This window comes from Pinus tabuliformis, chromosome 5_1, assembly GCF_031772625.1.
Source record: "Pinus tabuliformis cultivar Carrire ecotype Pingquan chromosome 5_1, CPIR1, whole genome shotgun sequence".
NCBI classification, from domain to species: domain Eukaryota; kingdom Viridiplantae; phylum Streptophyta; class Pinopsida; order Pinales; family Pinaceae; genus Pinus; species Pinus tabuliformis.
Window position 1 is genome coordinate 783,811,700 of NC_142305.1, and position 27,350 is coordinate 783,839,049.

The 27,350-nt window shown below is 33.6% G+C and overlaps 1 protein-coding gene across 1 annotated transcript in view; it reads right to left on the reverse strand.

Moving 5' to 3' along the window:
- Window positions 1–301: 301 nt before the first annotated feature.
- LOC149167283 (protein ZINC INDUCED FACILITATOR 1-like) overlaps window positions 302–27,350 on the reverse strand; it is a 283,522-nt gene continuing 256,473 nt past the window's right edge. Inside the window, exons 16-17 of the mRNA XM_089431494.1 lie at window positions 23,388–23,431; window positions 302–566 (exon numbers count right to left, since the gene is read on the reverse strand). Coding sequence (XP_089287620.1) covers window positions 466–566; window positions 23,388–23,431 — 145 coding nt within the window. The 3' untranslated portion in view covers window positions 302–465. The remainder of the gene's footprint in view (window positions 567–23,387; window positions 23,432–27,350) is intronic.

Genomic DNA, 27,350 nt, shown 5'->3' on the forward strand with positions numbered 1-27,350 from the left:
TCATATTGTTAATATAATCTTAAAAATACATTATCAATATAAGTAAATATAATACAACATATTTTTATATAAATATATCAAATAAAGTATTAACCATGTTATAAGCAAAATCAGATGATATTTTCAATTAAATGTAACCTTGTTTCACTAAATTATCTCTTTCTAATTAAAATCTCAAGGAATGCTAAGTAAATGCAAACTTCATAATAAAAAAAACAACAATCTCTAATGCCCTTTCGTTTTTCTATCTTTTGTTTAGTGTACAATATAATACAAGAGATTTGAAAATCACACTACGGGATGAGAAACCTTGGCATTTCTTTAAAATAAATAATATCACAACATAGGGAGAACAATAATTTATATGTCAACGTGGACTCCAATATTTTGAAAATATACATGATAACAAGACCGTGCTCAATAGTTGGATCTTCGTTATCCACCATCCAGTATCTGTCATTTTGACTAATTTGGTCTATCGGTTGATCGAGGTAGGAAAGGCTCGAATGTCATAGCAACTACCACCACAACTATAGCATTCAAGATAAAGAATACCATTTGGTTACCTGTAAAATGATATCAAGGGCATTCTTTCCATTAGAAATATTTTGTAAATTATCACTTCAACATTTTTGTCAATAATATGTGTTTTTCAAAGCATTGCATGAATCATTTAATTCTCTGTGAACTCAAAAGAATTAAAAGATAACATAGAAACAATGTATACTAGTTTTGATGGTTAACTTGATTGGTCCTTAGAGTTAGATGTGAAAACTCGAAGGGAAGATTGTGAGTTTGACTTTTTTGATTCCCTTAGGATTAGGTATCATAATAATTGTCTGTCGTTTATCATGTCTACCATTTATAGATCACGTAGAAGTACATAGAGGACTTTCCATAAGGTTTTCTTCGAGAAACTAAAATAAATTATATGGTTAGTATATTATGAACCAGTTTTTTATGCTTGTAAGAGAAAACTGTATTTCTTTCAAATTAACTTTATAGAGTAATAAATATTTTAATTAAAAATATTGTGTTTGTGCCCATTTTGCAAGGTATGCATGCTTAAAATTGCATTTAGAATCTATTCCATGTAAGATATAAGTATTTTGTATCTCATGGTAACTCATCACTCACAGACAGTATATATAGGATGAATCTCATGTAATTAGGGTTAAAAATTAGTTTTAATTAGTTGGATTTATATGGACATTGAGCCCAACTAAATAGTAATTACCAATTACTCTGGGTAAACTTTCTTAGGGTTTTGACAATTTGATCTCTAATATGTTCATAGCCTCATTTGAGGAGGGAGGTCCCCCCTCGAAGAGAATGCTTTTGGGCCCCTCATTCTCTTCAGAGATTTTATAGGGTAATAACCTTTGAAACTATGAAAGTTAAAATCCAAGCCAAGATAGATTTTTATCAAAAATATTGTTTGTTGCCTCCTCCTCAATGATGACGTAGTATTCTCGAAGCTTGCTCTAGTTTGGAGATTCTTGGGAGATTGGATGTTGTTTAAAACTATTGAATACTAGTTTGTGAAGCAATGAATCGCTCACTTAGAAATCCACATCCATAACTATTTATGTAGACAAGGATATTATACATTCTTATTTAAATTAAATTAGATAAGGAATTCATCTGTAGGAATAACACTTGGTTCCTTTCCCCATGTGGAAGGTATCTTAACAAGCGGATGCTCAATTTCAATTGAAAAGATGATATACCCATAATGGTGTCAATTTGGGTAGACCTTTGCATCTCCCACTCATATTGTGGGATGATGAAACATTTGATGCAATTGGGAATAAACTAGGGTGCACATAGAGTCACAACACAAAATGAAATATTGGTTAATATGCATATGTGTGGATTTGTGTAGAGGTAGAACTAGAAAAGGGTGCACAAGAAGCCACTAGACTAGACATGAAACACTAGATACGTATCCAACAAATGGAAAATGAACAACTACCATGCCTATTATGTTCTTCGATGCTTTATAAAATTTTCACTACTACTTTGTCGCTTTCCACGTCAGGGTCCCTATCGTGCTTTAGCAATATTGGGAAAATGCTTGTTATTCGCGTTCTAAATGCTTGACACCTAGTCCCATCAATCGACAACTCCCTAATTTACAACCAGATGACGAATAACATAGGTTTTGTTTACACCAAAACTTCATGTCGGTAGAATCCACCATGCTCTCTCAATACACTAAGAAATTAAAACGCTGACACTCGATATGTTGTCACTTGACATGTTTGGTCATCTATCTCTGTTAATTAACAAAGTTTTGGGTTTTGTTTGTATCAGGGCTAAACTCAATATGAAGGTTGAAACCTCCTAGTAGCACAATATCCCGATAAGCCCCTTATCTATTATTTCTTGGTAACAACCATCTTTATCATCGATATGACTAGGGGTTGAGGCTAGGGCATCTGAACCTCAAATTCTAAAAATTCCAAAACAAAGAGCCAAGCCCCGAATCTTTGAGGTTTCTAATAGAGTGATTTCGACTAATTTCTAAGGATTGATAGAGACTTTAAAAAGGCAATGAAAACCTCCCAGAAGACTTCTGAAACTACAAAGGTCTTCATTAAACATGAATGCAATTATATACTCCATCTCTCAGTCAATAACCAATCAACTTCTCACATGAAGCTAGAGAGGCTATTGCACAGAGTTTGCATCTCCTGAGGCCTTTAGACTTCTTCTCCCAACCAAGTAAACATTCCCACTAACCATCTATACAAACAACATACATTATTGCTACTAAATATCAAGCTAGCCTAGCAAGGCTAACATAGTCACCAAGAACCTCACTAGTTTACATCAATCCCTTCAAGATACTATCCAATCAATTCACGAATCCTTCAAAGAACTATATAACACATGTCATAAAATTTTCCTCAAAGACATCTCTCAGCTAGGTCCTCATCTTGTTTTCAAGGTTATTTCCATTGACTCTAAGTCTAAAACATCAATAATACATTCTGCTCTCTAAAACAAGCTCAAATCTTACCTGGTGTATCTAAGGCAAACCAAATTTCTATTCAAGATTCCTTGGTTGGAACCAACCAACCATTATGGCTATCCAAGATACTAATGGTTAACTTCCCTAGTCTCCTCATTCATACTTCTTGATTGAATTTGGCACCAACTAGGAGCTTAGCAATACCCAAGGTTATGGATTTATCGGTCCTATTCTCCTCAACACATCATAAAAGAACATAAAGTTAAAAAAGCAAGCATATGAACATTACACAACTATCACAACCATCAAAACCATATTTTCTCTACCATCTAGGCATCATTGGAAAAATTTGCTAGTTTATATCATGAACAAGCAACATATAGTCTTTTTTTTCTCATGAAGAAAAAATGAACTACTTCACTTATGCATAAAATAAGTTACATAAAATCAAGAAAAAAAACCAAGATCTACAAAATTTCCAAATCCATCTAACATGGAAAAACCAAAAGGATCAGACAAAAATAACCCGGGGTACTGAAAGCAAGAGTCTCCAATAACATAGCAGAAATCTCCAGATGGCCCAAAAGACAAAATGGCCCAAAAAATAACAATGTCATAACATAAAAAAGATAGGGCGATGCAGGCTCAACAGCCAGTTGAAAAATTTATAACCATGAACAAGAAGTTATCCCTAGGTACAAAAATTAGACATGAAAGAGGAGCCAAAGCATATTGAATCCAGCCAAAGATTAAACAAAGAAGGCTTCAGAATTGCAAACAGAGCCATTGATTGAAGTGCTAAAATGGATGACCCTAGGATGTTAAGATACACCCCTCTCAGAAAGGGAAACCACCATATAACTTTGCTCTCTGTAGATATGGCTAAAGGTAATATTTTGAAAGGAGGATTTCAATGCCCAAATTTGTTGTTTCCAGTGATGTAAGGAGGGCACAACCAATGAATTACGACCCTACATCCATTCAATAATAGAGCAGGAATCACCGAAAATATGAATAGCATCAAGAGCTAACCAAGATGCACATTTAATCACAACCCATAGTGCCACAACCTCAGCCCTACAATTGGTGCCTAGACCCCCATTTCAGAAGAAATGAAAAGTGTGGGAGGGATCGATAACTTAGTAAACTCCACAACGACATTCCCCCTTGAAGGCAACACCATTAAAGAAAGCTGCAGGGCTAGAGAAGTTGATATCCCTATGTTTAGAAACGTACAGTCTATGATATCCATTTAGAAAGAATCTCATAGATGTACAATCTATCATCATAAATTCCATTTCATTTATTGTGGTTTACGTTACAAATATAAGTCCACAAGGGAACTTATCTTATTTCAAACAAATGCTACCTGCCATTGATGATGGTAAGCCACATTCCACCCCATCGTAGGCTTAGTTGCACTACAATATTTCTTACATTTGGCCACCCCCAAGCCAAACCAAGAGGCCATGAGAAAGTTCGCTCATCAACACAGGTTGGAGTTCTGAATTCCATTCTCCTTCATCTAATCATCTATCATTATTCACCTATTTGTATGGTCTCTGCTTTGTGATGCACCACTTCTCTCTACTCTTGTGTACGATCCTTTCTCCACAAGTTCCTAGAGAATGCTCCCCTCTTCCAAGAGAATCCTTTCCACTACCCATAAAGTGCTTCTTTCTTCGAATGTTCATTCTTCTCTATGTGAATATGCGTTTCTTCCTTTGATGGGATTACATGGTGATCAAGAGTATCTAGGGTACGTCGTCCATACCTTTCAGAAATTCGATACCATTGTCCTATGTCTTGGATAAGATATCTCGGGTATAGCCCCAGTCCTCTCATAACTATTGGAATTTATTACTACATCTTCCCATTTGATATTTTCTTTGGACAGTTAACAATCTCATAATATTGGCTCAACCCAATAACTCATGGGCAAGGGTTAATTCCATAATCTCCATCTTTGTTGGCTTCTTTCCTCTCATGACTTCTCATGGTCTATATTAAGGCTGCAACTCTTCATAAGCTAGTATTATATTATAATTACAACTGTTTTGTGTATTTTCCCCATTTACATTTGCATGCCCATAAAAGAATCAATAATATAATTAATTACAATTACAGTATTAGTGGGATTGTAGGTGTTAGGGACTATACACCCACCATAGTCATGAGGAACATGACACCTCTTGAGAGATGAAGTGGCAGCAAACCCACCATTGTGTTTTTAGGACCTTTGGATGCATTTCTTGGAATCATATCCTAGATGAAAACTAGAAGAAGTTGGATCTCAATGTCATCCACGCATTGTGATGGGATATTTTGAAGAGTCCAAGATTTATCAATTGTAGAATCAAAATAAACATGAAGTGATCATTTAGGGAGTTATTATTTTCAATGATAAGGTTTCCGGTTATAACATTCTTTCTTCTCCCTTTAATGTTATTCCACCTAGTCTCCATTGATTCTACATTCAAAGGAGAAATTAGGTACTACTAAACCTACTCATGTTGAGATTTTAATGATGTGATTGATAATATTCATGATGAGATGGAAATAAAGAATTCTTATATAGTGGAGACTCATCGTTCCAAGTGGGATATGAACACCATTAAGGATAATGGTGTAAATACTAGTGACGTGAATGATTCCAAGAGAACTTGAAGCCAAAAACAACATGCAAGTTTTGCAATCATGACTAAAGTGATAAATACATAAGAATCCTCAATCGTATGAAAATGCCCAAGGCAATGTAAAATGGGAAAATATTATGTATAAAGAATTGATGAAGAACAATATTTTGGAGTTGGTTCCTTGTTTGAATGAGAAGAATGTGGTGAAATGCAAATGGGCCTACATGACCAAGTTCACTTCACATAGTATAATGAAGAGATACAAAAAAATCAGTATTAAAGGGATTCTCCCAATAAGAATGAATTAACTACTCTAGGAAATTTGATAATATTGCTAAGGTGGATTATATTTGTGGTGTTGCTAGTTTTGGTTGGGAGATACATTTGATGGATGTGAAGAGTGCCTACTTAAATGGGGATCTTGATAAGAATTTTTGTATGGAAATACCACCATATTTTGAGTAGATAATAATCATCCACTTGTGTGCAAGTTGAGAAAATCCTTGTATGGTCTGAAATTGACACATTGAGCATGGTCTGAGAAGATTCATAGGTTATTTTTCATTGTGGTTTCAAGTGCTATGAATCATATCACAGAATTTCAGCTAAGAATTGAATGGTGAGAGTCCTTTTATTTTTTTATACATAGATGATTTAGTGCTAACAAGGAGTATTAGTGATTTCATTATTGGTTTGAATGCTAATTTGAAGAATACATTTTAGATGATAGACTTAGGATTGCTTGATTTCTTTCTTGGCCTCCAAGTTTTGTAATTGGAGGATGACATATATCAACCTAAACATTTTCTTTATTTGTTTAAGAGGTTTAAGACAAAAAATTTCAGGGCTTTTTCTACCCCATATCAGTCATGAGTCACGCTGACCAACGTGTGTGACTCTCCAAATGTTGATGCTACTTTGTATAGGCAATTTGCTGGCAACCTTATTTAATTGACTCATAGTAGAGCTGACCTTACATTTGTTGTTAGCTTGGTATTGAGATTCATGTAGCACCTGACAGATAACCATATGAATGCAACAAATATGCTTGTGAAATATGTCAAATAGACTAATTAGTTGGGAAGCAATTATTCCAACATGAGTGATGCTAAGTTAGAGGTATGTCTGAACCTCAATTGGGGTGGTGGTGATGATGACCCTAAAATTACTTCTAGGTATGTGTTTCACATTGGTTCAAGTCTAATTTCTTGGAGATGAAAGAAGTAGTAGATCATTGCATTATCCACCACTAAGATTAAGTCTAAAGAAGTATTGAATGTTACAAGGTTGTTTAAGGGAGACCAAATAGTATAAGTAGAGGAGTCACTTTCTCATTTTAGTATTCAAAATTGAGTTCTCTCCTCTTGGGGCTGTTGAACATTTCCTGTCCCTTGAGTTCTTTGATATTCAATCATATGTTGTATATGATGCTTTAAAGAGATAGTGCATTAATTAGGGTATTTCCAATATCCACCAGATATTCTTGGTGTCTCTTTTTCCACTTTGGTTGATAATGGAACCCATCATTAAATTCCAATGGAGTGTAGGAGCAGAAAGCACCAACCCAAAATGATAACAAAAAGAGGAAGCACAACCAACAACAAGGATCTTCATCTAAGCAAACATTGTTAGGTAGCTCAAACATATTCAACATCTTAAAGATATAAGATTGAGAAGCATGTAAAACCCAACAAGAATGATGGAGAATTAGGGAGAAAATAATCCAACCTCAAATACAAACACAAGAAGAAACAAGGAATCAAGAAATTGAGGATTAAATCTCGAGAAACTCACGTCTAAATAAGCACTTAAAGTATCAACCCATCCATCATGAAATATTAATAGCACCTCTTAGTATTATGTGTGGAAAATGATTGGGAATTGTCCCCCTCCACAACAACCAACTCCACAAAAAAAGAGGAAGAATGAGAATAACAAGAGACAAATTCACAAACAAAAAGGAAGAAGGCCAACAAAACACATTAAGAAGTGGCCTAGGAACAAGTTGTTAGGATCCCAATCAACATTGGTTCCATACCTAGGGACCTAGGTCCAAAACCAAAAGCAAGTAATGGATGCAATCTCCTAGAACAAGAGAAGATTAGATGCCAGAATAAAACAAGATTATTTCATAATTGTAATTAAAAAGAAAAAATAGTAGTAATACTCTTGCAAGAGACCAGATTTTAAAAGCTTCAGTGGGTCTAGGCACGGGATCAAATAACTTTGCAGAATTATCAGCCCTAAAACTTCTTCTTTGCTGGCTCACTCACAGGAACATCCACACGGTTCAGATCTTTGGAGACTCTTTAAATGTCATAAAATGGGTTAATGGTCAAAGTAGTTGTCAAAATTATATGCTGAGACCTTTATTAGAAGAAATACAGGTTTTAAAACTCTCTTTTAATGTGTTCTCACTATGCCATATCTACAGGGAGCGCAATGTTTCAGCAGACAAGCTTTCTAAGGAAGGTTTGCAGCAGGATCTGGGCAGCTGGAAAGTAGCAGAGGAGATTCATGGACAGATCCGTGTGTCGGATCAGCCTCCACACTTCTAGTTTTTCTTGATGTTTTTCCTATCGTTTTTGTTTCACAATGCGATTTATCCTTTTGGGACTGCTGTTGTATATTGAAAACTAGTTTTCAAAGTTTTGATTAGTATCTATTTTCTGTTGGGTTGTTTTCCTCCTAAGAGGAGACCCGGGAAATAGATATGGAACCGAGACCTCTTGATGGATAATGTTTTTTGGACTATTTTTAGTGTCTTGTTGCTGGAAACGTAAACTGTTCATGAGGTTTACGTCTACAGAGGATACATTGTTCAGCTTTTTGTACAGAAAAGACAGTCACTTTTCTGTAGTAGCTTTATGATATCATCATACAGCAAAAGGAATGCTCGGGCATATACTATGTAACTTTTTATCTTGTTTATAAAAAGTTCGCTTTTTTCTTTGGAAAAAAAAAAAGAGACCAACTTGGAGGAATCAAATTAATTAGAAGTTAAAAAAACATTGTGAAAGGGATGTAAGAGATGTTTTATAGAATATCCAAGGGTTTTTTCAAAATGAACGAATACTTTATGAGACACATTGATCATTTGTAGGGAAATTTCTCTCCAAGGACCCCCATTAGATCATAATTGTATTTCTAGTTTTCACCACTAGATAAAAATTACAAATAGAAAATGTTTATGCTTCTAATAATTGTAGAGAAAAGAAGGAGAATGACACATCTAATTAGCAACTTTGACTTCAAAATAGAATTATTGTTAGAGACTTCAACTTGACCCTAGACATAAAAAATAAGTAGTATATATGAAAGACGTGTGTAGAGAACTAGTTCAATATTTTATTTCAAAACGAGGCCTAGTTGATATGAAGCCTAAAAACAGAGGATTCCTAGAATAATAAACCAATAGTTCTAAATTTTAAAATGACTAGAGAAGGTTTTTTCATATAATTTCTTAGTATTAAAACAAATAATTCTTATATTGGCAATCATTATTTCTGCAATTTCTAACCATAAACCAATTTTTTATCAATATCTACATCTCAAGATGTTAAGCCTTAGACATGACCCATGTTAACCCTAAAACCATTTATTAAGCTCTAATTATTGAGTTATTTCATTTCTATTGTTATATGCTATGTGGGCCAGAACCTTCCATTGTACCCTTTCATTATAGTTGTACCATTTATCTCATAGATATATATATATACACACACACCAAGGAGACCTAGTCTTAGGATCATAATATATTGTATTGTATTTTATTCATTATCAAAGGAGGTTTCACCCTTGAAGTGGATTGTGTTTATTGACTTCTTATCATTTTTAATGCACATGGTTCATAACATGTGGTAGTAGAGCTTTGATCCTAAGGTTTTTTCTCCATAAATCTAGACTTCATGGATTTTTTGTTATAACTCTTTTTATAGCAAGCTTCAAAAAGTGAAATTTGGAGAGACAGTAAGGACAAAGATACCCATGATCAAAATTTAAAGTTTTGTTTCAATATAATTTCAAAGATTTACCCTATCGAATTTAGGGATTGTGATTGTTCCAAAATTCAATTTCAAACAAGTATCTTGGAATTTTAGCTATAATAATTTTTTGGGGGAAGATTTAGATAATGAAATTTGTGTGAGACTGAGGAAGAATATCGAAGTACCAACGTAAAATTTTCAAGTTTTTATTCACGATAATTTCAAATATATACATTTTGGAAGTTATGGTTTTTCATTGCTCCTAAATTCAATTTCAAACAAGTCATATTGGAATTTTCGCTATAAATTTTCTTCCGAGAAGCTTCAAATTGTGACATTTTGAGGATACTGAGGAGGGGGATTAGGTTACAGGTGATCTAAATTTAATATATTTTATCACTATAACTTTGGTGATATACTATAAGGAAATTAAGGTTTGTGACTAGTCTTAAAATAAGTTTTTAAACTAGACATTTTGGTAGGTTTGTTGTAACTTTATTTTAGAGTTTTAAATTATGAATTTTTCAGGGATATAAAAAGAGTTATGAAATTAACTTAGGCAAAAATTATAGAGTTAGATTTGAAAAATTGGACACAAGGCAAGCTATACAATTTTGCTCTAGAGAATATGCCAAAAATCAACAAGTTTTGTGAAGGTTGCCATCTGATTCACTTGGCACATCAAATTTTGATCAAACTAGTGGAACTGTAAAAAATATATATCAAAGGACTATTGGCCCAAAATTTCAAATTCATAAGGGCTCAAATTTTAGAGATATATAAGGACAAAAGTTAGCCATCTAGATAATCTACAAATTAGGGTTTTGAAAGGTATGTAACTTACAATTGGCATTGCTTTTAATTGGAAGATTTGTTTTGGTAATTCAAAATTTGTGATAACGAGGAAAAAGAGGAGCATTATTATTTTTCTCATATGGATCCTAAGGGTGCTTCAAAATATACTTCACCAACTAAACCCCTAGAGAGCTCTACTATGACTCAAGAACAAAGAGAAAAAATTTCTCACTATATTGAAGAGGTGGAAAATAAATTGGAAAACAAAATGGATGAGATGGAAAATAAAATGGAAGATATGAAAATTTCCACGTCCACCCTCCTTTTACATACCCAATGGGAGAAGTTCCCTAAACGAAACATCGAAATGCAAGAATATCATGAAAATATTTAGGACATAAATATGGAGTCCTAAGATCATGATTTTTCATCACCTCAAGATTCATGCTATCAAGGAATCAATGTGGCACCAAGGAACTACATTATGAAGATAGATATGAGGAAATTTGATGGTAACTATCCTATAATATGGATATTCTATATGGAGCAATACTTTGAACTACACCAAATGAAGTCCTTAAAAAAGGTAAATATTGCATCATTACATTTAGAACAAGAGCAATTTGAATAGTATTAATGGATTTGCGAAATGGAAAACGACTCTATTGTCTATTGATCCATTCTTATGGAGGAATTGATAGCACATTAGGGGGATATTAAGAGAAATACATTCTTTAGTCAATTGGAAAATCTTCATAAAAAATGTCCAATTATAGAGCACATTCAACAATTCCAAAAGTTGAGTCTTAGGGTAAAGGACATTTTAGAGGATTATTTGTTACACCTCTTTATTGGAATTTTAATGGAAAGTATCCAACATGAGGTTCATCTCTTTGAACCTAAATCACTAGAGCATGCTTTTAATAAAACAAGGAATATTGAAAGTAAAATATGGCCACTAGAAGAGTGGTCACTAACAACTATAGAGAACATCATGCTCCCTCTCCTAACCTCATTCAATCGACAAGGTTGACAACTCAACAAATGGGTGAAAGAATAGCAAAATGAATGTCTTTCAACTATGACAATAAGTACAATAAGAGGCATTAATGTGGTGAGAAGAAATTATTCTACATAGACTATGATAAAGAAGAAGATCAAGAATTAGAATTGCCACAAGATCTAGAGCTAGAAGAGGCTATTCCAACAATATCTTTTCACGCATTGGTCAACATCAATACTCCATAAACCCTCAAGATAGAAGGACATATCAAAAAGAAAAAGATAACAATCTTAAGTGATTCTAGCAGTACCCATAACTTCATCAATTACAAATTGGAAAAAATTATCAATTGGTTTGCATTTCCAACACCATAATTTCAAGTAATGATTGCAGATGGAGACACTATAAATTTTTCAAGGAAGTTCCATAATATTAAGCTAAAAGAGTGGGATTGTTTATGGGATAGTCTCATGGTTGTGATCCAAATGGGTAGTGTTGATTTTGTATTAGGGGTCTAATGGTTACAGTCATTAGGGATAATGGACCTTAATTTTCACGATCTTGTCATGAGATTTTCCTGAAAAGGCAAAGAAACTGAGCTTATATGTATACAAGGGAAACACTCTAAAGTGATAACCTCTAATATCATAACAAAGTACTAATAAATAATTGCACAATTCTACTTATTAGATGTTCAAGCATATATATCCTCTACTCTAGTGGATCTCAAAAAAGTTATCAACAATCATTACAAAATATTTAGACAGATACCTAAGCATCTTCCACTTGTTTGAGATCATGACCATGTTATTAATTTGCAACCTAGAAGCATACAAACTAACACTAGGCCTTAATAGTACCCATATGCACAAGAGGGTGAGATTGGACCTCTGATTCAAGAAATGTTAGATGCTGGTAGCATCATTCAACCTAGCCACAGTGCTTTCTCTTCACTAATGATTATGGTAACAAAAAAGGATGGTTCATGGAATATGTGTCCAAATAAATTAACATCAAGGTATTATGATCCTTATAAGGTATTGCAAATGATTGAAAGTATGGCTTACAAAATTGGAGTTACCTCCATCTTCACATGTACATCTAGATTTCCATGATTCTTTCTTAAAAAGAAGGTAATCAATGATAAAATCCCAATCCAAACTATTTTACTAGAGATTATGAAGAAGGGAAAATCATAATAGAACCAGACACAATCATTAAAACAAGGATTAAGTGGTTGAGAAATTAAGCAATTACTGTGTACCTCATCAAATGGAAGAACCTACCAATGGAATAGGAAACATGGGAACATGAGTTATTCAATGTGCAAAAACACCCATAGTTATTCAAGTGTTCAGGAAAACACTTGTTTGAAGGGAAGGGACACGTTAAGCCATAGAAAAACCTCATATTAACCTTCAAACCCATTATTAAGCCCTAGATGTTGATTACATTTCTTTTCTTACATTGTTATGTAAGTCAGAACCTTTTAGTGTATCGTTTCATCATAATTTCACCCTTTGTCTCCACTATATATTCCAAGGAGACCTAGTCTTAGGATCATAATATATTTTATTGTATTGTATTCATCGTAAAAAGAGGTTCCACCCTTGAAGTGGATTATTTTCATTGACTTCTTATCATTTTTAAGGTGCATGGTTTATCACACAAGAAATGGGTCCAATACCTTTAAGATCTAATCTTATATGGTGCTTAATGCCCAAATTTGAAGAATTGGTCCAAAACTCTTGTGCATCTCTTATAGATGAATTAAAAAAATACACAGGTGGGATAAAAGAGAGTGACAAATTGAAAAAGTGGTCTAGAAATAAAAGAGGGCCCCTCACAAGATATTAAGAATTGGAATTTCATTTTGAAGGAATTTCATGCTCAAAGTGAAGAAGGGGTCAGAAAACAGCTAATAGTTAAAGAAAGGCAAACAAACTCCTGCTTACTCCAAGACCAAAATATAAGGGTGGAACATTAGTGGTTAAAATCAAGAAGATTATGGTAAAAGCGAGCGGTAGAAACACCAATCTCTTTCACTATCACGCCAATGCTTGAAAACTAAAGAAACACCATTTCTAAAAATAACTCTCCCTATTGGTTGGAAGGTGAAAGCCTTAAAGAGGATGAAGGAATAAGTCCTTATACACACAACCCACTATATGATGATCAAGACATGAATGAAATGTTGACCAATATTCCAAATAGAGTATAGGTTTAGGAGAACGAATCAATATTGGAGAAAATTGCAATGGAGGAAGTAGAAGTGATGGTATGGGGAATGGAATAAGATAAGGGACCAACACAAATTGTTCCTCTACCCATTTATTTAGACAAACCTGAAAAATAAACAACCAAGATACACTAATATTTCTTAAACAACTGAGAAAAGCAACCTAGGTTAGGAGGAGCCAACTCATACTTGTCTTCATGCCAAAATAGATAACCTGGTTAGGTTTTGATCATTTATTCCTTATCTCATTATGTAATATTATTATAAATTTATAACTAATGACATATCCTATAGATTAAAAGAAGACATAGGTTCGTGCACACTACCTCAAGAATTTCATACAAGATGGTGTGATATCCCTTGAGTGTTGTTACATAAATGATCATGTTGTTGATATCTACAACTGGTTGTTGATATAGGCCAAGTTTTTCAAATGTTGGCCAATGCTTAAGATCTAAGGAGTTGCCATTTAGTGGGGATGTAGTGGTAAACACCTTAAAATTCATGTTTAAGGGGGTTTGTAGTGGTAATGACACCTTCCAAGTCATGTTTAAGGAGGTTTGTAGTGGTAATGACACTTTCCAAGTCTTGTGAAAGTAGGGATGTAGTGGCAATGACAACTTCCAAGTCATGCATAGTGGGGATGCTTGAATCTGTTAAAATATGTGAAAACGTTACTTATTGGACCACTTGAATGGGCTCTTACTATACTCTGGTGGCTTTATTTAAGGAAGCTTGTCATAACACTTAAGGGAGATAAAATAGTAAAAATAAAGGAGTCATGTGATCATTTGTAATCATCAAACTTGAGTTCTCTCCTCTTGAGGTGTGTTGAGTATACCTATTGAGTTCGTAACATCCATGCATGTGTTAAGTATGTTGCGTTGATTCTATAGTGGATTCTTTAGTATATTTTCTAGTACCCACCACATGTATTTGGTGTCCCTATCTCTTTTGCTTGTGAGGTTATTTTCTTGATTATCGAACATTCATTGAATTCCAATAAAGTGGAGAAGAAAGCACATGCCTAGGATAATAATAAGTAAAAGAAGCACAACCAATAATAAGCATCTTTGTCCAAGCAAACATTAGCATGATAAGCTCGTTCTCCCTCTTTCTTCAGGGACTATGAGATCAAGGAAACATTATGGCGGTTAAGAGGGAAAAAACCACATTACGACCTTTGTATGCCACTGTGATACCCCTCAAAGTCAATCATGCTTTTACTATGGCCCAACTAATATTCTAACGATTCTTGGTATTGACTAAGTTGGTTCGCTCACTATAGGAAACCATAGGCACTTCAAAAAATATTCGTTCAACCATAAAACTCTTACTTTTAGAGAATCACAACACCAACTTAGGATTTTTCTTTCAATACTACACAATTCGTCAAGAAATCCAACCCAACATGTGCTCCAATGCAAGAAAGAAGAATCCAATTACCAATTTCCCTACGGTAAAACATAATATAGTCATATAATAGTATTTAGCTCAAAATACAAGTAGAAAATAACATATACATGTGGGTAATAGGGTTGTATCTTGCCTTTAGCCTCTTTTATCACTCCACAAGCATGGATTCCCCACCAATATCAATCTCCATACTCTACCATCAACAAAACCATTTGGATTACTACATGCACATAGTGGCTCTCAATACCACAGTGTCGAAGTTCAGGTTTTAACTATGGCAATGGGTTTTAGACACAAGGTAATTCGATTTCCTTCCATAATGGAGAAGAATTAAAAAATAACATCTCTAATAAAGCTCACAAATCAAATTTTTTTCCCTTGCGTCAAGCATATGTTCCTTCCATACAAATATGACAACTTTCACTTTGAACATGCTTAGGGTCAAAATGATGAGAAAGCGTCTTAATATTATGTGGTAAAAAGGGCAGTGATATTTTCAAAGGAAACATGGTAAAATGAGCAGGGATCCTTAAAGTGACAACAATTAAAACTTTTTCCTCATGGATCCCTCTCCCATTCCCCTAATGGGCTCATAGCCCCATTATGCTTCTTGGCAACTAGTTTGTGTTTTTCATTATATTATGTTCCATTTTTTAACATATTTTGTATACATCATATTTATGTTATGGGTTCATTACAACTCAATCCACTTGGCTTGGCATCTATTAAAATAACCATATCATTACTAAATATACATAATTTGACCTAATATATTCTAGGAATTAAAATTGGGATATTTTGATGTCTTTCCTTGATCTTAGAAATATTTTCCTATTTGTAGTTACTAATATTATTCATTATCATGTGCATTTGCATGATAAATAGATAGGAGATAACAACCATTAGGGGAATTTTGAGGTCAAAAATAGGCCTCGAAACAAAATTGATACTAACAAAATTAACTTTATAAAAACCAATAGGATTCAAATGATAATGTCATCCCTAGGTGAAAATATTTTGGAGGGAAAAGAAAAAAACTACTTTTTTTTTTTTATTGTATTTATGGCTTATCTCCTTATAGGTTTACTCAAATGTCAAGTGTACACACCCATTGTATGCATAATTAAATTCCACATCCAACAAGTACCTACTCTCCATACTTTTGAGTAGACCCACATAAAAAAAAAAATGAGAATACATGAAAACACATTTTATTCATGTATTTTCATTTTTTTCAATGTGGGTCTACTCAAAAGTATGTAGAATGGGTAATCGGGATGTGTAATTTAATTCTGCATCCAACGAATATCTACACTTGACATTTGAGTAATCCTATAAGAAGATAAGCCAAAAATACAATTTAAAATAATAATAATAATAATAATAATATTTCTTTAAAAATTCACAATTCTTATTTATTATTTTAATTATTATTTTATTATTTTCCTTAGGAGGCCCATTTTGGACCTCAAAATTCCCATAATGCTTAGCATACACCATGGAATTGGAAAGTGTTCAAAGGAGAAAACTAATCTCATTTTATTACTCTTGGTAACCATGAGTCTTACTAGATTAGATCACTCTCCTCATACCCCATCCCTCATTATGTTCATACCAACAATTTATAATATTAATTTTTTGCATTGGGTCCATATTAGTTCGTGTGGTGTAAGTGTGTTGATTTGGGATATGTAATTGTCAGTGTGTCCATACGACAAGAGATGCACATACTGATATTGTTGACTTGGAGAAGGGACATAGATCTTTGTCTCTCTCCTCAGTTCTAGGTGATAGCTCCAATAGGTCATGAGCTTCTCTCCCTTGTACCCTTGTACATTTCCCTCGAGGTTTTGGACCTCAAGCACACAATTATATTTATATTTTGCACTCCCCCTTTGGGTATATTTTTCTTTCAACTTTATTCTTAGATCTTTGAGATTAAATATTAGATTTGTTTTATCTTCCTTCTATGGGAGTGACTCTTGCACTTCTAGTTTGTATCAACATTGTTGCACTTAGCAATCCCACTTACTTTTTTTTGGGCCATTTATTAGGTATTAATAAAAATATTTTATCTTATATGATTTTCAACATCAATATTATATTAGTATTTTTCAAAATGTTTTTTTAATATTTATAAATAATGATATCTTTTTTTATGAAATACACTTCCCAAGGAAACCCGCCAAGCACTTAAGCCTCATTTGAGAATGGTAGTTTTTACCCCTCATTTTAGCAGTGTATCTATAGCCATTTTTTTCTCTTTTGGAAACACCACTGTAAGTCCAAAGAATGCAATTCAAAAGTCTTGTTGGCCATCTCATGTTATGTGTTATGGTATCGTATCTCTATTATGGTTGGACATGCCTAGTATTTTTAGACTCGACCCTTGAATTCTTTCATCCTGGATAGGACTGGAGGCCTTAGGGTGCACCTACTTGGACACATGGTTTAGAGGAGCCATTGGTTTTTTAGGGGTGATCGTGTTATGGAGGGCTAGTCCATCCCATGTATTGAGCACACCTATGTCATTTCCACATGGTCATGTGTCACAGAGTCTACATGCATTCCTTTAGAGTTTGTTTAGTATTCATTTTATAGTTCTCAACATGGCAATCTCATAATTCCTAACATTTCATGTTTCCCAAGGCAGTTCATAAGTCCCAATGCACAGATTCTCAAGGTCAAAAATCAACAAAGGTTCAAAATGTCTGGAATAATGTGTACTTTACATGCCATGTAAAGATTTTAGCAAAATTGAAGGCATCGGGTAGATATTCCAACTCAAAGGTGGTCATGCCTTTTTTTGGCATTTGTGGGTAAAAATGGGAAAAATAAGGTCCATACTTGACATGAAAAGGAAACATTTACATCAAAATTTACGCAAAATTCATCTAAAAAAACCCATGTGTCAGATTCCTTGAATCATCAAAGCCAAGTATTCAAGTAAAAATGTTGAAGCTCATTAGAAATCAAGCATCATGGACCAAATCGAACATCCTTTCACTAGATTTTTCTTTTCCTTCAAGTGGACATTGGGGTTGTTGAGGTCAAACAAATGGAACATTGGACCACAATGTAGAAATTATGATGTATAATTGTAACTGCTCATGAAATTTTAATCTAAATCACAAGACACAATCCTACTCTACTACTTTGCAGAATTCAATTCACAATTTAGAACAAAAATACCAAACATGCAATAAGAAATCACACACATGCAAATAGTATTTTTCTCGGGGAAAGCAAAATGTTAAAAACCCCAATGCCTGTTTGCAATAATCTGATGAATATAGATGTATTATAATTGTTTTTCTCAACTGAGCACAACCTACAAGTGAATAACCTCTTTCTTTGCTTACTGAGAAGCTCTGACCCAAACTTTGTCAAATTTTGCCTCTGCATGAGCCTCTGTTTCCTTGTGCAATTCCTAAGGAAATAGGCCCCTATTATTTAGGAATTTCCTCCAAAATGCTTGTGCAATTCCTCAGGGTTAATCACCTGACCAATACAAAAACTATACACTCAATCTAGTATATAATTAATTTCACACTCCCTTGGAATCTCCACCATAGCTTGGGAACTCGAATTCTCTACATACATGAGCTAATTTAGTTGCATGCATTAGTTAACTCGATGATCTCTGAGTTAGACTGTTGTCCCACTACTCAACTGACCATGCACTAGTTCTATTGACTGTTGGAACTAGTTTAACTAAGTACAACTGAAACTAACTGAACTAGATTGCTATAAATTAGCAATCAACACAAGCAAACTGAACTCCAACCCATTAACTCGAATTTACTGAGTAAACTAGGTGACACAAGCCATGTCATACAAGTTAACTACATCCAAATTGTCTGCTGATGTGGAAATTCAAATTTTCTCCATTTAATCAAGGAAAAATAAAAATGAGAATGTCTTGCCGCATTTTTCAACACCCCCTCTCAAGCAAGAAAGGGATTATCAACCACCCCTATCCCGCACCTATGAAATATACTGCATGCAACACCTCTCACTGTTGTTGTTGTTACTGCAACTGAGAAGCATGAAAAAAACAAAACAAAAAAAAACATCGAATCAACTATCTACAACTGTCTATTGGGAGAATTGTGTTGTTTTGATTCTGCTAATGAGCCTCCTACTCTACTATCAACACTCCTCTGCACTCCTCGGTATCTGACTAACATTGATCCTCCTGCCACTGAATATTGTGGGCCCTTGTAGCAAGGTAATGATCCATGATGAGAATACCTCAATGGACCCTTCCCCATATTTCTGCACTCTTGGAGCTAGGGCTCTACATCGCCCCACCTCAGACCTGGAGGTATAGCTACATGCATGGCAAAATTTGATCTACTCATATTGTTGTTGCTACTTCTTTGTTGCTTCTTCTGCACTACTACTACAACTACTGAAATAATGAGTCTAATCTTCCCATATCCTAAAGTACTAGCTTCCATAGGGTTGCACCCTCTAAAACTAGACTCCCTCCGAGTCTCAATCTCCCTGCGGGAAATCTCTCTATCCCTCAATTTGCCAATGTCAATGATCACAACTCCTTTTTATGTCACTAAACATTGGCTTGCTGATATGCCCACTAGCAACCTTCCATCTCCATTAAGAAATCTACACACAGGGTCTTCTGAATCTGCCCTGAACTAGGGCTCCATAACTCTGCCTCCTAACAGCTCATTAGTTCTTCAATGATCACTGTACACGAGGACTTCAATGATTGGTTTTTAATGTGAATCTTGCTCTGATACCATGTAGAAATTACGATATAGAATCACAACTGCTCATGAAATTTTAATCTAAATCACAAGACACAATCATACTCTACTGCTTTGCAGAGTTTAATTCACAATTTATAACAAAAATCTCAAACATGCAATAAGAAATCACACAAATACAAATAGTATTTTTCCTGGGGAAAGCAAACTCTTACAAACCCTAATGCCTGCTTGCATTAATCTGATGAATAAAGATGTATTAAAATTGCTTTGTTCAACTGAGCACAACTTGCAAGTGCATAACCTATCTCTCTGCTCACTGAGAAGATTTGACCTAGACTTAGTCAATTTTTGCCTCTGCTTGAGCCCCTATTTCCTTATGCAATTTATGAGGAAATAGGCCCCTATTATTTAGGAATTTCCTCCAAAACGTTTGCGCAATTCCTCAGGGTTGATCACCTGAGCAATACAATAAACTATACACCCAATCTAATATATAATTAATTGTACACTACCTTGGAATCTCCACCATAGCTGGGGAACTTGAATTCTATGCATGCATGAGCTAATTTGGTTGCATGCATCAGCTCACTGGATGATCTCTGAGTTAGACTGTTGTCCCACTCTTCAACTGACCATGCACTAGTTCTATTGACAATTGGAACTAGTTTGATCGAGTACAACTGAAACTAACTGAACTAAATTGCTATATATTAGCAATCAACACATGGAAACTGAACTCCAACCATTAACTCAAATTTATTGAGTAAACTGGGTGACATAAGCCATGTCACACAAGTTAACTGCATCCAAGTTGTCTGCTGATGTGGAAATTTGAATTTTCTCAATTTAATCAAGGCAAAATCAAATTGAGAATTTCTTGTTGCATTTTTCAACACACATTTGGACATAAACTAGATGTTAAAATGTAGAGTGAACTCTCTTGCAAGCAAATCCAACCTCTCTCCAAACAAATATAGACAAGTCAAGTAATCTCATCCTCTGTGCTAGTTGTTTTCCTCAACCAAGCAAGTTGAACTCCTCTTGTGGACAAAAGTGTTATGTAAAAAATATTTTCTATTCATATGATTTTGTCTCTGGGTTGGGGATGACAAGTCAATTAGTTATTTTTGGGAGAGTGTTGCAAACTAGCTATTGCAAGAAAATTTATATATGGCCACTCCCTCCTCCCATTTTGTTGTTGAATTGTGAGATCATTATGCCATAATAATAACTATCATTTTTGGGTGCAAACAAATTTTGTGGATTGAACTTTTTATTCCTTTTCTCATTAGCCATTGTAGAAAATGTCATTCATAAGATATTTACAGGTACACCAAGTCACACAAAACTTTGTGGGTTGATCAATTAAGGGGCTACAAGTCACGTGGAAGGGAAGATTAGGGCCTTGGCCCTCATCTTCTACTTTGTTGGTGATTGGGGTTATCAAACCGATTTGCTAGACAAACCCTTGTTAGAGGTTCCTTTAGTAAAGACAAGAACTCTCTCAGTATCATAGTCAACCCAGTGGCCAAAAAAATTTCAAAGGAAATTGCTCCTAGTTAGATTTGGAGACTGATATAATTATCTTACACTAGAATGGGTGTGATTAGTCTTTTCGACACCAATCCCATTTCCTAGTCCAAATCAGAAGGTTAATCTAGAAGAGGTTGTGATCACAATTCGACACTGGAAAAGTTAAATTGAAAGGCCAAGGTAAGCCTCACTACAACAACCAATTTATATAAAATTCAACATTTCTTTTAATTTTCTGTTTTATTAAAAACAAAAATACAAAAATAATAAATTACTAGCTCGTGTTTAAAGTGCATCTTTTAATTAATTTTATTAATTGAATTTTACTTAAATATTATCCATTTGGCCCAAGAAATGTATAATTCTCTTGAGTTGTGCACAAAAACAAATCTAAAGTTATTTCAAAGGGTTGTCCAATGATTTTTAAATCTGCCACAGAATTCATAGCAACAATATTTGGGTGGCAAGTGGAACCCTCACTCAAGGGTTTAATCTAAAAGATATGTACTTATAAATTCTTGTTTATTTCTAACTTCAAGGTTATATTTTATCATTAATTGAAGTGAATATTTCATTTATAGCTTGTTGTAAATTAAAAATATACATAAAAAATAAATATGGGTTTTGACCATGGGTATTTGCCCCCTAATTGAGTAAATAATTTTCAAATTTTATTATCATCAATATTAAAAAATTATTTTTAGTGATGGGCTATTTTTATTGTTGTCTATTCATTCTCCTAGCCCCCTCACCCATAAATCAAGCTTTTATTAGCATTTTTGTGCTTGTGGATTACCCCAAAAGGGTGTGTGGCTTGCTATTTTCTACATTTTTATGCGTTTTTCAGATCTATAATAAATCAAGCTTTTATTGGCATTTTTGTGCTTGTGGATTACCCCAAAAGGGTGTTTGGCTTGTTATTTTCTACATTTTTATGGGTTTTTCAGATCTGTAGGTGTAAAACGAGTTATTTCATTATCTACAACCATCTACCAAAATCTACAACAAAGTATTCATCTCTCAATTGGTAAGGGTTTCTAACACTTAATTTTGTACTTTTCTAAGAGTTGTTTTTTGGTGATTTGAGTGTTTTTTCGCTTGTTGATATGTTTTTTTTTTGCAATCATATTTCATTTTCAGATTAGTAATAAAACACAATTAACTCCTATGTTCACCTTAGACTCCATTATTAGGAACTAGTCTTCTAATTTCTTTGGTGGAGCACATTTGTAGGGAATTATCCCAAAGATTTTCAATAGGAGTTAAGTTTAAAGAGTGGGGACTCATGTTGAGGTGATAGTGGGATCTTGTTTTATGTGGTGCCACCTTAGTGTCTCGTAAATACCTTTATGACACTTAATAGTTTGAATAGTAACAATACCTAGGGTAAACTAGATCCTACATAGGCTCAAGATTTTTCTCAACAATATGCTCATTAAGAGCTCAACATGTCACTTGTGGAATTGAATTGGGGTAGGGAAGATACCACTCCTCCAAAAACCAACTAGGCTAGGTCCAATTAACAGAGATAATGATTTCTACTTAAACCATCCATGTGCAAATAATTTATTTTTTATAGATGTCATTTTAATGTAGAAAAATATAAAAGGGATATGACTCAAATGGATTCTTAGTCAAGGATTCAGCATGAGAATATGTAATAGGAAAGAAAACAAGTGGGTATAAGATCATATGTTAATGTATGTGAATGTCAAATAATATACCCACACACAAACAAACAAGTGCTCATAATCATGTATGTAGTATTAGTTGAGCATTTCAGTATTTCTAACCTTTGTTGTAGGTTGTTATGACATCAAGCACATAAAAGTCATTGCACTAACAATTTAAAAATTCATTGTCTTTACTTTACTTAATATGAGGAGTAAAAAGAAAATGAAGCATGAAAAACATTTCTTTTTAATGTTGAAATATTCTAATATTATGTTCTCAAAGTACTAACCCCACAAAAGGTATTAATTTCAACTTCTTTTTTATATAATATTTCAATGCAATAACTTTAAAATAACAAATATTGACTCAAGTAAGATAGTGTATATTGTCACCTGGAAGGAATGATGCATCTTGATGCTTTTGTGCCCATGCAAAACTGAAAGAAACAAGTCCATAAAAAATGTCAACTCAATATTGAAAATATCTACTAATTTCAAATGTTTCCTTGAGATGTTAAGAAAATGTTTTCTTACCAAAATCCAATTGGCATAATGTTTTTGAATCAGCCAAAAGAAAAAAATATAATCTATAAGATCATGTTTCAAAAATGTTTCTATGCATTAAATCACACTTCAAAAACAACTATGAAAAGGATTAGAAAAAAGAAAATAATGTTGCTAAATAAAATGCAGGATATTTTATTTATAAAAAGATGTATATAGATAAAGGCATTTCTAAATATTCCTAAACAAGTTGTCTATACAATTAGATAGGAAATTAAAACACTTGATATAATATTATAATTTCTTTTAATGTGACAGATTTTACCTTATATATATATATATATATATATATGTGGGGTAAATGATAATAGACATCAACACACTTATCTCAATAATAACTATTAAAAAATACTCTTACTTATGAAAAAAAAAACTTTTCCTAATTAATTATGAGTAAAATCTTTGTAAATTAATAATTATACTTTACATTAAATTAAATTAAATTAAAAAACAAAAAAAAAAAAACACATATTTAATGTAATATACTACTTTCTATATTTTAACATATTACAATCACCCCAATAACAAAAGAACTTAATATAAACATTAAGAAATGGAGAGTAGGATTTTTTAATTAGAAAACTTTTATTGGTATAATGTAGATATTAATACCCCAGGAATTAGATATTTTGATGAACTTCAATTCTTAAAAAAATATATATTAATAAAAATTATCTTAGATTCTATATTGATATTCAAATTTGTTCTTCGTTTTTTTTAAATAAAAAATCTTACTTCTGAAACCTTACTCAAGATTCCTATTTAAACGTATTGAATGCCAATCTTATCTCGTTAAGGTGTAAGCTTTTTCACAGTTTCTCACAAAAATATTCAATTATCTTTTCTACATCCATGCGACAAGTGAAATGCTAAACGTGATAAACTTGATAGGAAAGTTCTCTATCTAGTACCCTATTTTAGAGTTTTTGCTAAAACATCAGAGGCTATTATTTATATATATATATATATATTTCAATAATTTTGATTATTTTAGAGGAAATGTTAAATTTTAGGATAGGAATTTTTTATTATTTAGTTACGTTAATAAACGTGGTTTATCTGAAATTATAGTTTTTAAATTTTTCATTTTTCAAAAAATTAAAATGTATGGATAGTCTAGATTTAATAATATGAGAATATTTTTCATAATATACAAAATCTAACATATGAAATGAAGAAGGATTTCTGAACAGTTTTTTTGTTTCAAAACTTATTTGGTGTGTTTGAGACCTTCATAATGTTCTAACTTTACAAAATTTCAAAATTATATAAATTAAATAACTATAAATTAACTTACACATAAATGTTAGAGTTGAGGGAGTGGGGTCGAGGTGGCTAACTCTAACTGCCTCAAACCTAGTTCATGCCTCCTCTATCATTTTCGTTGTGTTCCTCATTTCCTTGCAGGGATTGTAGCTTGTTCGTGGAGTTAGTTTGCAATGTGTTGGGTTGATGTTGTCGTGCCTAGAATATTCATTCGTGTCGTTGCCTGGTCCTCTGAAGCAATGTTAAGGGGGCGGCAAGTTGGGTGGATGTTAGTTCTCTTCGCGTTGTTTCTTGCCTCATCGCCATTTGGATTAGTCTTTCGGCGACAAGTTATAGTTCATGGACGATTTCTTCTTAGTTGCAGTGGTTTAATTCGTCGGTGTCGCCTCCTCGGTCTGGGTTCTACACTGGAGTCGTGTCTTAGCCTCTTCTCGCCTCTTTCTGCCTTATCTGGTTATCTTTCTTTATTCGTTGCAAGGTCTGTGTTGCGGTAGCATTGCAACTCATTTTTCTTCATGAGGCCTAGTTTTGGGTCTCCATTTTTTAGTCTACAGGTGGCTTGTACCTTGTATGTTTTTTGTTTTTTCGGTTTGTTGGGTTTTTCCCTGTTGTTTTGTAGTGGGGTTTCTTACTCAAGTTTCATTGTTTCTAGTTTATGCAACGTGTTGTAGGGTTTTTACTGTGTTATTTTTTGCTCCCTTTTGCGTTTTTCCTTGGTCGGGCATGCATGCCCAGTGTTATTTTATTTACATTCTCTATGCTTTGAGGTGTGGGGCTTTTTGACCCTAGGGTCCATACCCTGATCATTGTAGTCTAATGATTACTCCTCTGGTTGGTTTTCGACTAGATTGCATACACACTCAATGTGTTTACATAATATAATTTGTATTCCTTATTTTTTTTGTAAGTTCGATATTAACGAGGCTACATCATGGTCATGTCCAAGAATAACACCCGAATAAAATGGGAATTGAACTAGTGACTTAACATCTAAAAATGTGTTAATAGTACGCTCGATCACCTATTAGACCCCTTCCCTATCAAAGTACAATTTTTTATTAGAAGAAGAAAAAAACAAACACAAATAAACCTTTTAATCATTATAATGACTCTAAATAATTATCAACCAACCATTTAATTTGTATGAGAATACTGCTGCTCTAAAATACCAAAATACCGTTTTAAAGATTACAAGTTAAGGTGGCATTCAAGATGACGTCACTTGGAACGATTCTTCTCACTCGTGAGTCATTTTTTCAAATCTTGAAGGAATTTTCTCATTTAGCCTTCAATACCCAGGTTTAAAAAAAAGAACAACCCTCATTGCCACTTAACTTGGTCCTGCTGATTGTTATTTGTCTTCTGACAATGCGAAAAATGCATTGCAAATAACAAGATCCTAAATATCCACATTGTAATAAAGTATATCAAGAGGGCGGATTCCAATTCCAGTCATTTTCCATTGTGCGGTTCAGGGAAGCACCATCATCCCCAGACGTGAATTTACTCTTTCAGAACAATATACTGAATATATTGCTGCGCAGTAACTGTCTTTCTACCCCGTCATTGAAGACATAAGCACCCTGGTTCACGCAGCAAACTCCAACATCCAGGAGCTTACTCAATAGGTAAAGCACTTGTATCATAGATAAAGCACAATCGGAAATGGAGTCAATTGAGCTTTTTAAGTAGACTAGGGAAGGATCAGAAGAAAAAGAAGGCAAGGTCCCATCTCCCAGACTTCCTGACAGCTTCTCTAATATGGTTTGCAGTGGCACCATTTCACTTGGCCGTCCAGTTTTTGTGGTGATTTGCAGTAACACTATCATGGGACAGATGCTTTTACTTCGGCATATCATTGTACTGGCTAATTTGATCCTTTTCCACCCTGTCAATCATGGAATTTTGTATGTTGTTCAATTTTCTCACCATGCCGAAATTCCACGCAATGTTCATAGCCACTCAAGTTCTTTATCCCTGTTTATATAAAGAACTTAATAGCTAGGACATTCTGATGATTAGGAACCTCACACGATATTGTTTTATTATTTTCTACCATGATAAATTTTGGCTTTTTATTTCTCTCATTTTTTTTTTTTTTTTTTAATGTTTCACACACATGAAATCTTTAATTAGTCAAATTATTTGTCTCAGGAAGGTGGCCAAAAACCATAAGTTCAAATCTGGTCGAATTTTTTTGGGTTGCTAACTACTATTGTGTTGGAAGTTAAATTCCCAGATATTATGAAAAAGAAAAGAAATCTTACGAAAATTTACATATATATATATATCTTTGCTGAGAAATTATGATTTATTGGAGAATCACGAATATTTTCTTTTGGTCTGTTTTACTCTATTTTTATATCATTGATCTCCTTAATAGCCATAAGGAAGCAAGGATATACTTTCAGTCATAAGCAACCAAGGATATACTTTCTTCCCTTTATGGTTTAGAGCATCACTTAGCAAGATGGATGAAGTTGCAAAATATGATCAGTTTCAGCAGTTTTGTCATATGTCTCTATT